Below are 12,808 nucleotides of genomic sequence, written 5' to 3'. Positions count from 1 at the left end.
CGTAAGAGGTTAGAAATGCAAAGAACGTTGCAAATAATGAGTGGAGAAAAAATTATCACAGGCAAGGCGTGCATTGTACTTGCAACTGAAATGGAGATAGAGCTTTTTATTAGTCATTTTGTGGTGTGATGCTACAAAATTATAGGGCTTCAAACCTCATGGAAGCAAGTTCATATGTAAAAAACATTGACATCAAAAATCCATGCATAAGCTATCTTTAGATATCCCTTTAAAGACCATTCACGTAGCAAGGACCATAACCTGAAATGGCCTCTTGCAGTGCTTGTTTCCAACCAAAACAAAGTTAAAGAAACCCAAAGCATTTACATGAACAACTTTAAAAGGTAGAAACTAGAAGCTTTTCTCTTAAGAGGATAGGAAATTTGGAATGACCTACCCCTTTGTTACACAGAACACTCAGAAAACAATGATGACAACCTTTAACCATAGTAAGACAAATAGAAAAGGAGAATATCTAAAAACGAAAGAAAGTAATACCTCTCTACAGCTTTCTGATAGGGGTCTTCATTCTCCCAATCCAAGGAAAGATACAATATATTTTCAAGGTCCACATTATCAGATTTTGAGGGATCTTGCAGGGGATCAGGAGCTGCACCACCTTGACTGCTTATGTCCCGCAAAGTTGTTGAAATATTACTGCTACCAACATCATCAACTTCTGATTCAGTATCACTGTCATGCTCCCGGAGCCTCTTAATAGTAGCTCTAGCATCAGCTTTACCCTCACCACCACTAGCTTGTTGCTTAGATGTGACAGCAACTTCTGAAACTCGATGGCGGTTAGTTTGCATTTGTATCCACCGGTTCAACGTTGGGAACCTGTATGTGAGTGTAACGTTAATTGAAGAATAAAGAGAAACTACAAAAGTATAATTGGATGAGTTGCAGCAGCAATTCAGATATCCAAAGCAAGCAACACCTTTCAGATTGATCAAGAGCGAACTCATAGAACAGTCTGTCAGTGTCAGGTGCTCGTAATAATCCATCGCCCAAGGAAGCAGATATGGAAGAGTCACTGCCACTATTTAAGATGCCACTGCCAAAAACACATGCTAGCACAGCTCTCACTGGGGATAATTTGACCAAATGTTTTACAATATCTAACTGGAGAGGGTACAGAGGAACTCCCATGGTTACTGAGGAACCACTATAGCAAGTAGGCTTAGCTTGCTTAGAGGAGGGTGAAAACGCTTTATTGTCTGAGCTACTCTTGGAGCAAGCAGGAATGACAGGAATGCATGCCCACCCATGACCAGACCTTGGTGGATAAACAGGAGGTACACATGCTGATATGACCTCATGTACAAAATCAGCACACATAATGTCAGCCACCTTTCCAGCTGCATCCGTGCTGCCTCGATCAAATACCAGACGGGTTAGGAGCTGCAAAACCCAGGGGTAAAATATCAAAACATCTCTAGTGATGTGCAAATTAGGGCATCCACATGGTTAAGCTAAAATTGAAAACTCAAATTAAAAAAATAAATAAAATCAACAATAAAGATCAATTTCCATGACCAAGCCTTTAAAAAATCATGGTATTCCGCAATACAAGGTGCAAAGCACAAAAATGAATTTCTCTACACTGAGGGGTTGAATGTAATGGTCCTCCCAAGAGTCCGGGTAGTTTCTTCATGTAAAATACCATGTAATCTGAAAGAAATACATGGGATACCATGTAATCTAAAAGACTACATAAATATATTTAACTTAAGATGAATACACACATATATAGAAGGTTCTCCCTAAGTTACTCCTACAATTAAGCCAACATAGCAGCCCTATTAGCAGCCATCTAGCTGTCACGGCAGCCACAACCTAAGCATGCCTACATTTATTACACTCTCCCTAAAGCTGGAGCATGGATATTAATCATGCTTAGCTTGCTAACAACTTGCCGGTCTCCTCCCATTGCAGTTCCTCTTCGGTAACTACTGACTGATTTGCCGAAACTGGAAAGCGGAGTCAGAAACTCAAAACATGGCATCTATGCCTAAGCATAATCTCAGAACAATATCACTCAAAGAAACTTGAGGTTCTATAGGATATAAAATGTAATATGGGACATGCAGCCCAAAAGAACAAACCAGACAGGCAGATAGGAAACGAAGAGACGACAGCAGAGCAACAAGCCTCCCCGGAAACGGATAAGCAGAACCCAGTTGAAGCAAAGCGCAAGCGGCTGCCAGCAACGTCAACACAAAGGAGATTCACCGAAAATTAATCGGAACTGAAGCAGTAGAGCCATTAGCTAAAGTAACACGTAGCAAAGAGGACGAGGATTTAAATTCTGACAGAATACCCATTCTAGGCAAAGTTGACCTTGGAGATACAGTAGTCTCCTCAATAGCCATTTTCTTCAAAAGAAGTTGAACTGTCTAGATGCAAATTATAAGTGATTAGTAGGACCCACCAATTTAAGTCCCAAAAACAGCACCTACAAATTAAAGTCCAAAATACTAGAAGTAGCAGAAATCCACCAGTATCAGCTGAAAATTAAGCCTTCACAATCATGGAGAAACATAACAACAACAACAACAACAACAACAAAGCCTTAGTCCCGAAATGATTCGGGGTCGGCTAACATGAACCATCATATAAAACCGTGAAAATCAAGTCGTGTCAGCGACACAGATTCGCTCCCTCCACTCCGTCCTATCCACTACCATATTTTCCTCAATTCCCAATAAACTCATATCACTCTCGATCACCCTCCTCCAAGTTTGCTTAGGTCTTCCCCTACCCCTCACCACTACATCCCTTTGCCACTCTTCGGTTCTCCTAACCGGCGCATCAAGCGCTCTACGTCTCACATGGCCAAACCACCTTAGTCGGTTTTCTCTCATTTTATTCTCAATAGATGTAACCCCTACTTTTGTCCTAATTATTTCATTACGCACCCGGTCCTTTCTCGTGTGACCACACATCCATCTCAACATACGCATCTCCGCCACCGACATCTTATGGATGTGGCAGTGTTTCACTGCCCAACACTCCGTACCATATAACAATGCTGGTCTAATTGCCGTCTGGTAGAATTTTCCCTTCAATCTATTAGGCATGCCGGGATCACAAAGGAAACCCGTAGCACTCTTCCACTTCGACCAACCAGCTTTAATCCTATGGGCAACATCTCCATCTACTTCTCCATCCGTTTGGATAATAGATCCTAAATACCGGAAGCAATCCGAGGCCTGAACAACTCTCCCATCTAGGGTGATTGTCCCTGCCTCCCTACTCCTACGGCCGCTAAACTTACACTCCAAATATTCTGTCTTACTTCGACTCAACTTAAAGCCTCTAGATTCTAGAGTTTGCCTCCATAGTTCCAACTTCATCTCCACTCCTTCTTTCGTCTCATCAACCAACACAATATCATCTGCAAACAGCATGCACCATGGTATACCATCTTGAAGTGAACTTGTTAGTTCATCCATAACGATGGCAAAAAGAAATGGGCTTAGTGCGGAACCTTGATGCACTCCAATCGTAATAGGAAACTCTTCAGTTTTCCCAACACTAGTACGTACACTCGTGCATACTCCCTCATACATGTCCTTTATGATGTCAATATATTTCCGCGAAATGCCTTTCCTTATCAAGGCCCACCAAAGTACTTCCCTTGGTACCTTATCATATGCTTTCTCCAAGTCAATGAAAACCATATGCAAGTCTTTCTTCTTATTTCGATAGTGCTCCATTAATTGTCTCATTAGATGGATGGCTTCCATAGTTGATCTTCCCGGCATAAAGCCAAACTGGTTTTCCGAGATCTTCACCGTCCTCCTTAGCCTTTGTTCAATCACTCGCTCCCAAAGTTTCATAGTGTGACTCATTAATTTGATTCCCCGATAGTTGGCACAATCTTGGACATCGCCTTTGTTCTTATACAAAGGGATTAAGGTACTTTTCCTCCATTCTGATGGCATCTTATTGTTTCTCCAAATTTTGTTGAAGAACGTCGTCAACCATTCGATTCCTCTTTCTCCCAAACATCTCCAAATCTCAATAGGGATGCCATCAGGTCCTACTGCTTTCTTCAACTTCATCTTACTTAATGCCATTTTGACTTCACCCTTTTGAATTCTCCGCAGGCATTCATGATTTATCATATCGTGATGGATACTTATATCTCCAACATCTTGTTGGCGATCTCCATTAAATAAGTCATCAAAATAGGACCTCCATCGTTCCTTGATATCCTTATCTCCAACTAGGACTTTCTGGTCCACATCCTTCACACATTTAACTTTTCCGAGATCTCGCGTCTTCCTATCTCTCATCCGAGCAATTCTATATATGTCTCTTTCCCCTTCTTTCGTATCCAATCTTGTATACAGATCCCGATTCACCTTTGCTCTAGCATCTCGTCTGACCTTCTTCACTTCCCTTTTAGCCTCTTTGTATTTTTCGTAGTTCTCGTCACTCCTACATTTCCCCAATATTTTATAGGATTCTCTCTTACTCTTTACTGCTTGTCGTACTTCTTCTGTCCACCAAGATGTGTCCTTACCCGGTGGCATGCTACCTTTAGATTCCCCTAGAACTTCCTTCGCTACTTCCCTTATACTATGCTCCATCTTATTCCATATTGAATCTATATCTGAATCCATATTGCAAGTCCAAATATCTTTTTTGGTCATCTCATCCACAAATTTTTGTTGATTCTCCCCTTGCAATTTCCACCACTTAATCTTAGTCTCTACTTGAGGTGTTTGTTTTCTTATACATTTCCTACTTCGAAAATCTAGCACCACTACTCTATGTTGGGTTGTCGTACTCTCACCAGGGATCACCTTACAATCAATATAACTCTTTCTCCAAGCACTCCTTACTAAGAAGAAGTCAATTTGGCTCGCATTACCGCCACTCCGATAAGTCACTAAGTGGGATGTTCTCTTCATAAACCATGTGTTCATGATACTCAAGTCATAGGCTGATGCGAATTCCAAAATATCATTTCCTGCTTCATTCTTATCTCCAAAACCATACCCTCCATGAACACTCTCAAACCCATCTCGCCTAGAACCCACGTGTCCATTGAGATCACCCCCTAGTACCATTTTTTCATCCCTAGGAACCTGTTGCACCACTTCCTCTAAGTCATCCCAAAAAGCTTGTCTTATAGACACATCTAATCCTATTTGTGGCGCATATGCACTAATGACATTCACAACCTCATCCCCTATCACTAGCTTAACACTCATAATTCTATCGCTCTTCCTAGACACCGCTACTACCTCATCAATATACTCCCTATCAATAAGAATACCTACTCCATTTCTACCCTTATCCTTTCCTGAGTACCAAAGCTTATAACCCCAAGGAGCTATCTCTCTAGCCTTGGCTCCAACCCACTTGGTTTCTTGTAGGCATAATATATTTATTCTCCTCCTCTTCATAACATCTACAATTTCAGCTAATCTTCCTGTCAAAGAACCTATGTTCCATGTCCCAAAGCGTAACCTACTACCCTTACCCCTACCCCTACCATTACCGTGGACTAGCTTATTTACCCGCAACCCTTGCATATTTGACACCACCCCCGGGTCCTGGGGTGGCGCGCCGCTTCGGGGCGACGACCTAGCAACCCTTGCACATTTATCACTACACCCGGGTCTAGGAAGTGCAGCGCGTCGCTGAGTAGGGAACGCCCCAACGGTATTTATATTATGGTTCATGTCATAAGATGTGGCTAAGTTTTACGCTGGCCGCCACAAACCTACCGCAACCCTCCTCCTTTGTCCGGGCTTGGGACCAGCTGTAAAGGCCACCAAGTGACCCTCACAGGCGGAGTTCATGGAGAAACATAACAGCCAATAGAAAATCAAGAGATTAGGGATGAAGTGGAAACCACAGCGCACCACCGGAAAAAGGAGAAGACAGCAAAAAAAAAAAAGGGGGGATTGACACTGGAAACATACCAGCGAGGCCAAGCAGATGCCGGAATGCGACCAGCAAACCAATACAACAAAACCCAAAGAAATTGAACAAAAACAGGATGAAGGAGACAACGATGGAGAAAGAATCAGCTCCAGCAGAGTACGTTGCACGCATCCTCTCTGGCAGAAAATGGAACTAATTTCAAGAACCAAAACTAGAAACTTAGGCTATGATACCATGTAAAATACCATATAATGTGAAAGAAATACATGGGATACCATGTAATCTAAAAGACTACATGAATATATTTAACTTAAGATCAATACACACATATATACAAGGTTCTTCCTAAGTTACTCTTACAATTAAGCAAACATAGCAGCCCTATAGCCGTCACAGCATGCTTACATTTATTACACTTCACAATAACAAAATTTTGATTTTTTAAAAAAAAAAAAAAAAAACCTTAAATTTCAATTAGATTTAAAAAAAAATATTCCAATTAACTCCAACTAGGTCCTTTTGCCAGATTGCTTATCTAGCATCCTACTAAATGTTGATCCTTTGAGGCATAAGAACATGTCCCAAGTTTGAACTTCAACAGTTTCACCAATTGGTTCTCACATGTCAAGTGTCAATGTGAGGAATCAACAGGAGTTGGCTTATGGTGAAATCTAATTAACGTTCAAAGGTTTTTTGGCAGGAATTGAAGTTTTATAGCCATGATGAAACTGTCCTCAATTTTTGGGGGCGATCAGTGCTTTCAACCCCTGCACTATAAAGGGCGGCCCGGTGCACTACGCGTCCCCGCTGAGCGAGGGTCTGGGGAGGGGTCCCACCACAAGGGTGTACTGGGAGCAAGCCTTCCCCTACCAATTTATTTGGCAAGAGGCCGCTCCTAAGACTCGAACCCGTGACCTCTTGGTCACACGACAACAACGTTTACCGTTGCGCCAAGGCTCGCCCTCTTTCAACCCCTGCACTATGTGAAAAAAAAAAAAAAAAAAAAAGGTTTGGCCTCAACAATCATATTATACCACTGGATTGATTTCAGTAAAAAATGAAGTAGAATTTACTGATTGATATCACCAAATATGTCAAAAGAAAGGGTTTTCTATGTACACATGACTAATCTCATTGATTCACATCATTAATGTTATGAAAGCCATTCTAGCATCAATGATTTAAATAACTGCACTTTCGATAGCAACTACATTGATCCTCCATTCCTTCTCTAAAGAGCGAGTAAATAGTTTATACAAGTGTAAGTAAACTGTAAGCAAGTATACACTTCAAACAGTTTCACACTAATATGAGCATAGTTGCCTTTTTTGTACAAAGTAGTCAATATATAGTTTCACTCTTGCATTCACTCTAACGCTACCTAAGTGCTTGCAAAGCTTCAATCAGACCGAACTTACAATTGAATTATAGCAATCACTAGTAATTCAAGAACAAAAATGTTAGGAAATAACTTTTGAGTATATATGATAGAGAGGCTTACATCTTTAGGCCATTCATAAACAAGTGAGAAAAAGTTGAAATCATGGGTTGTATCAGTCCCATCAACTATATCACCAATTGCAGCAATATGAAGAATAAATTGTGATAGATATGTTGTAGGCTTGGCAGTTAATGGACCAAACAATCTCTTCCCAGTATCTTTCATATCATAGCCAACAAGTTGTGTGCTGTTTTCTTCAACTGCTGAACTTACAGGCATTTGTTTGACAGCCTTTAAACCAAGGCCAAGAACCCCAACCCTTTCAAGATCAAGAAAAAATTTGCGTTCCATATTTTGGTGATCAACATTAATACGATGTAGCTCTGTTTCTTCATCAGCAATAGCTCTTGCAAGATTATGGATCTTACCTATGATTATGTGGGATAAGTAGCATTAGAGCAATAGGAGTGTCTTCCACAATGAAGAAGAAGAAGCTATAGATCTCCTCCAGCAGAAGAAGAAGCTATAGATCTCCTCCAGCAGAAGAAGAAGATATAGATCTCCCCATCAAAAAAAAATAATAATAATGATAAGTTACCACTCAGAAACTGCCTTTTGCCCTTGTGAGCATCTTCAATCATCTGATGTAGCATAGCAAGAGCACGTTCTTTTTGCCCCTGACGAGTCAACTCCGCAGATGTTGAGATTACAGTCTCCCCAGACAGAGTGGCTTGGAGGCCTGGATTCTCATCCTGCAAGTATATAAGACCGCGGGATTAACAAGGATAGTCATTCTTCAGATCAATACTAGAGCGTCCATATAAGGAAGACCATAGGGAACAGGTGGAGTAATTTCCATATGACATTCCCCAAAGAAATAACAAAATACACAAATGGTTCTAGAACTTATCAAGATAATTTTATCATCTGCCTCACATATAACAAGTTGAAGTAGAAAAAATGCAAGTATTGAATAGGTCAAACTGACCAGCACTTAAAAAGTAGTTTCAAAGATAAGTTAATCCGACCATGCTCATCCTTACACGAACTAACATTCTGCCTCATGTAAGTTTTAAAAGGCGATCGCCTCTGTCGCCTCAGGCGAGAGGCGACAGAGGCGAATGGAAGGCGGTTGACCTGCAAGAGGCGATCGGCTCACCGACTCAGGCGAGAGGCGATGGCCTCTTGCAGGTAAGGCGTTAAATGAGTCCAGTCAGCATTTTCTCTTTAAAAAAAAAACCTAATTTATATTAAAACAAAACAGACACAGACAGCCCAATAAAAAACAAATAGACACCCCAAAACCCAACTCACTCAACTCCAACGGCTCTCTCTGCTTCTCCTCCACCACCGAGTCTCTGCTTCCCAGCTCGACTGGATATGGTTGAGGATGACGATTTGGGTTGGGATATGGTTGCTAAAGCTAGTGGAGCGGAAGAAGATGTCTATCGTACTAGGGAAATAGGCAAAAGTGCTACCCCTGCCCCAAGTGCTAATGTCACAAAGACATACGTTAGAGGAAACACCTCCTCTTCCCGGTCAAAAGCCAATCCTGATCGAGTTGTTAGAGATGAGGTCCATGATGAAGATGATGATGAGTATCAAGTTGAAGATGAAGAAGAAGAAGAATATAAGGATGATGAAGTGGAAGATCTTGATGGGGATATAGATCTTGATGAGGAGTTGGATTTGGGGGATGAAGATGCTTGATATTATGTTATTTTGATTTAAGAATTAGCACTTTATTATTAGACTTTAAGTTATTTTGGTTTACAAGTTTAGAAATTAAACTATCCTTAAGTACTACTAGATTTTATTGAGTTAATTTTATTTTATTTTATTTTCTAATTTTTTGTCGCCTCAAGTGTGAGAGGCCGTCGCCTCGCCTCAAGGCGATATTTTGCCCTTGTCGCCTTGACTCGCCTTTCGCTTTTTAAAACTATGGCCTCATGTATCAGTAGCACTGGGGTGGTATCATCTACTAGGAGCCAAATAAAGTTTTTGTAATGGAAGGATCTAAAAAGTTCCTCGAAGATGGTTGTCAGTTATTAATATGAATTGGGCCTTTAACTATTAGCTTAAGCTTTTAGTGACATGACATGGTATTAGAGCCTCTTAGACCCAGTGATCAAGGGTTCGATTCCTGGCAACCCATTTGTTGATTTAATTTCAACATGGTAAGATGAGCCTGTGTTGTACACGCTTCAAGCCCGGTGGGCATTTGCATGTGGCGTTGTGTTAGATATTAATATGAATTGGGCCTTCAACTATTAGCTTAAGCTTTTAGTTCAACTGGTTCCATGACAATGGTCAATGTTGTAAAGGCCCTCATAGAAGTGAGGCAGGTGCAAAAGCCCTTTATATATACGTATATCAAATCATGGTATTGTAGAACAGTTCGCCGTAAGAGATTTTAAATAGGTGTTGTTTACATATTAGCTTGATCTTTTGATTCTGCTATTTTGGATAGCCAAGACTAAACTACATTTAGAGGAGCAAGACCTAGTTCTGTTCTGATTTTTGTTTTAGTTTTTGAGGCAGACGTCTCAAGTAATAAAGCTAGTTCACCGGTAAAATGTTTTCCAGGTTGTAACCAGAAATCAGCCCAATTAACTGATCTTTGACCTCTTTGTTCTCTCCTTCCAGTATTCTCTTATCCACTGTGTAACCAACAAAGAATTAGCTAGCTCCATCTAAAATTCCAATTTTCAACAATGTTCAGCTCAATTGCAGAGAGGAGATGAGGAATCTCACAAAAGAAATTAAGCAGCAGATGAGAACTGGGTAGAGAAGTTTTTGCTGGGTAGAGCATTTGTTATCACAAGAACTGAAGTAATAAAATGAATTGTTGATAACCATTAAACTTATATGTAACTTACTTGTTCTAACAACTCATGAAGACGCTTGAGGACACGTCTTGACACAGAAATGACACCCACTTCATGGATTTGATCCCAGTAAGTAAAGCCTGTTTTTGGAGAACCTCCTGGATATATCTCAGATAACATGACTTGAGCCTGCATGTTACAAAAGTGAATGCTTGAGAGCAAACTTTAAAAAAAATGCACCTCAGTACAATATTAAGCCACAGAAACTGATAGAACCCAACACTATTGGTGTAGAAGAAATTTACAGACTCAGTGGCTATGCTGTAACCAAAAAAACAGTTTTAATTAATAATCTCAATGGTTCACTAGGAAAAACAAGAAACATTTCATCTCTTAACAAAAGAAGCATTTCCAGTAGATCGAGACAGCGGGATAGATTCTGATTTCAAGAAATTAACAGGCAACTGACACTAATTTCCAAATATCAAGACAAACAGTTAGTACAAAAAGAACATCATAGAAAGTAAAATCGCCATTCAGGCCAAACCATCGCCTAATTTAAAAAGCAAACAAAAGGTGAGATCTTATTAACTAGGACAGATGGATAGTGGAACCATAAATTTTGAACACTTCAAAAGTTTCTCAAAAGTCAAAACTCAGACAAAGATTAGTTTTTAAAGTTATAAAATTGAAAAGCAAGAAAAACTGAGAGTTCTCAGACAGATAAGAGTTGCCTGATCCAATAGTTGTTGGGACATATTTGCCGACCTGGCACAGGTTGCAGCAACATCTATACATAGAAGAATCTGGTAGCAAATAGAGATATGTCAGCTTGTACAACCACTATCCAAGTTAGCAAGGAGGAACATAATTCAGCACTGTAAGAACTCACTGCAGCCAAAGGACCTAGCTGAGACCGCAGAGAGGCAAAATCTAGGTCTTGCCCTGATGAAGTCTCATCAGTGGCACGAGATACTGCATCTTCTACCTGCAAAAGAAACAAGAGATATACCATCAACAAGAGATTTGGGATAAATGTTCCTCGAAAGAAATTAGTGCTAAAGTTTCCTAGATAAAACTCAGAGTCATACTTTAGGCATCCATAATACTCTCACAATAGAATAAGAATTTGTTTACCAGAAAAGAGGAATGGTCCATTCTAATAACTAAAAAGGGAATGTAAACCTTATCCCAGATGTCATTGACACTAATTGTGTGGCAAGATACATAGCTTTATGTAAACTCACCACCAAGGCAGGATAAACTCAAGCTCAAAAACTACACGGAGTCACTCCAATTGAAGTTAGGATTGGCAATATAGCTTGTTTTCCAATATTACATGAAGTTCAGATCTAAACCAGATTCCACCTAAGTAAAATAAATCTCAAAAACCCAGGCTTGATAATACAGCTAATGGCATTCAACTACTGAAGACCACACTGCCATGCTTTTCCAAACTAGTGACCTAGGTTTCAGATAGGGCTAAACCTGGGATATTATAAAGGACTCATTACTCTTTACAAGAGTTTTATAAATGATTACTTCAGAAAATTAGTCAACCCAGAATGTTCAAACCTTAAGGATTAGGGGTCTATTGACAACTTCAAATATGCTATGGAAGCTGGTATATTGAACTTTAGTTGAGAACTGGGTCTTAATGTGGAGCCCTAAATTAGGGTATTAATCCAGCAAGATTATGCAGTTCAAGCATTCATAGGTAAGGCATGTATAATTACTTTGAGTTTACAATTACATTGATAGTAATACTTGAGATTACAATTACATTGATAGAAAGGCTTTACTAACAAAATGTTCAATCAATAAATTCCAGCAAGTGTTACTTCCTCAATTTTAAGATACAATTCAACACCATAAACAATGCTATAACACCATTTGTGGATGACAAAGGAAGTTTAGGTGTTAAATGTTAACCCTGTTTTTTACTGTTCATGGCAACAGAAGCGTGAAATAGCATCTATATAGCCCCAGTATCTCTGTATAGTCTTGTGAAATTCTGCTTTTAGGTCATACTTACTTACAAATCCTAGCCATCACTTCCAGTCCCTGCTTTCCTTCTCTTTAGAGAGCAATTGACAACTCAGCTCAGACCCAAACCAAAAAGGTTCATGCATCATATAAGCAAGGTGAAACGATTCTACATCTATCTTGTAGCCTACACATCATTACATGAACTGGAGAAGAAATCATGTCATCCGCTTTTCTCACCAGTTGGACAAAACATCTCAAAAAACATTTTTGAGATACACCAACAGCATCCGTTAGGAAAAGGGTTGATTAGATGGTTTGAACATGTCCAATGTAACAACAAAAATCTACAAAGGGTCAAGCATGCAGGTAACAACAATTAAAAAAAAAGACACAGGGTATTGTATTAATCACATGACAGGAATGGTAAAGAGAATTTAGCAACATTTTATCTTTCATTGAATGCAACCTTAAACCAAGTAAAATAAGGGGAAGCAATCCATAGTCACTTCAAACAAGATTATTATCGTGGCTAAGGTATTGTTTGATAAAACTGAAAATTAAGTGCTGAAAAAAAATAAGTACTGAAATTTAAGTGTTGAATTGAATATTATAAATGCTGAAAATTTTAAATCATGTAACTGTT

General features: G+C 39.6%; 1 protein-coding gene across 3 annotated transcripts in view; it reads right to left on the bottom strand.

Moving 5' to 3' along the window:
* The window catches only part of LOC136203714 (uncharacterized), a 36,527-nt gene that overhangs the window by 16,804 nt on the left and 6,915 nt on the right, over window positions 1–12,808 (bottom strand). For 2 of the 3 annotated variants that reach the window (XM_065994925.1, XM_065994927.1), the window contains 8 exons: window positions 11,069–11,164; window positions 10,911–10,982; window positions 10,228–10,365; window positions 7,947–8,100; window positions 7,409–7,776; window positions 5,946–6,083; window positions 941–1,404; window positions 499–840 (listed from right to left, as the gene is read on the bottom strand). In XM_065994925.1, the coding sequence (XP_065850997.1) occupies window positions 499–840; window positions 941–1,404; window positions 5,946–6,083; window positions 7,409–7,776; window positions 7,947–8,100; window positions 10,228–10,365; window positions 10,911–10,982; window positions 11,069–11,164 (1,772 nt within the window). The remainder of the gene's footprint in view (window positions 1–498; window positions 841–940; window positions 1,405–5,945; window positions 6,084–7,408; window positions 7,777–7,946; window positions 8,101–10,227; window positions 10,366–10,910; window positions 10,983–11,068; window positions 11,165–12,808) is intronic. The other variant, XM_065994926.1, reaches the window with a different exon arrangement.

This window comes from Euphorbia lathyris, chromosome 8, assembly GCF_963576675.1.
Source record: "Euphorbia lathyris chromosome 8, ddEupLath1.1, whole genome shotgun sequence".
Lineage (NCBI taxonomy): Eukaryota > Viridiplantae > Streptophyta > Magnoliopsida > Malpighiales > Euphorbiaceae > Euphorbia > Euphorbia lathyris.
Note: the sequence above shows the minus strand (reverse complement) of the source record. Positions and strands in the feature narration are given on the sequence as shown.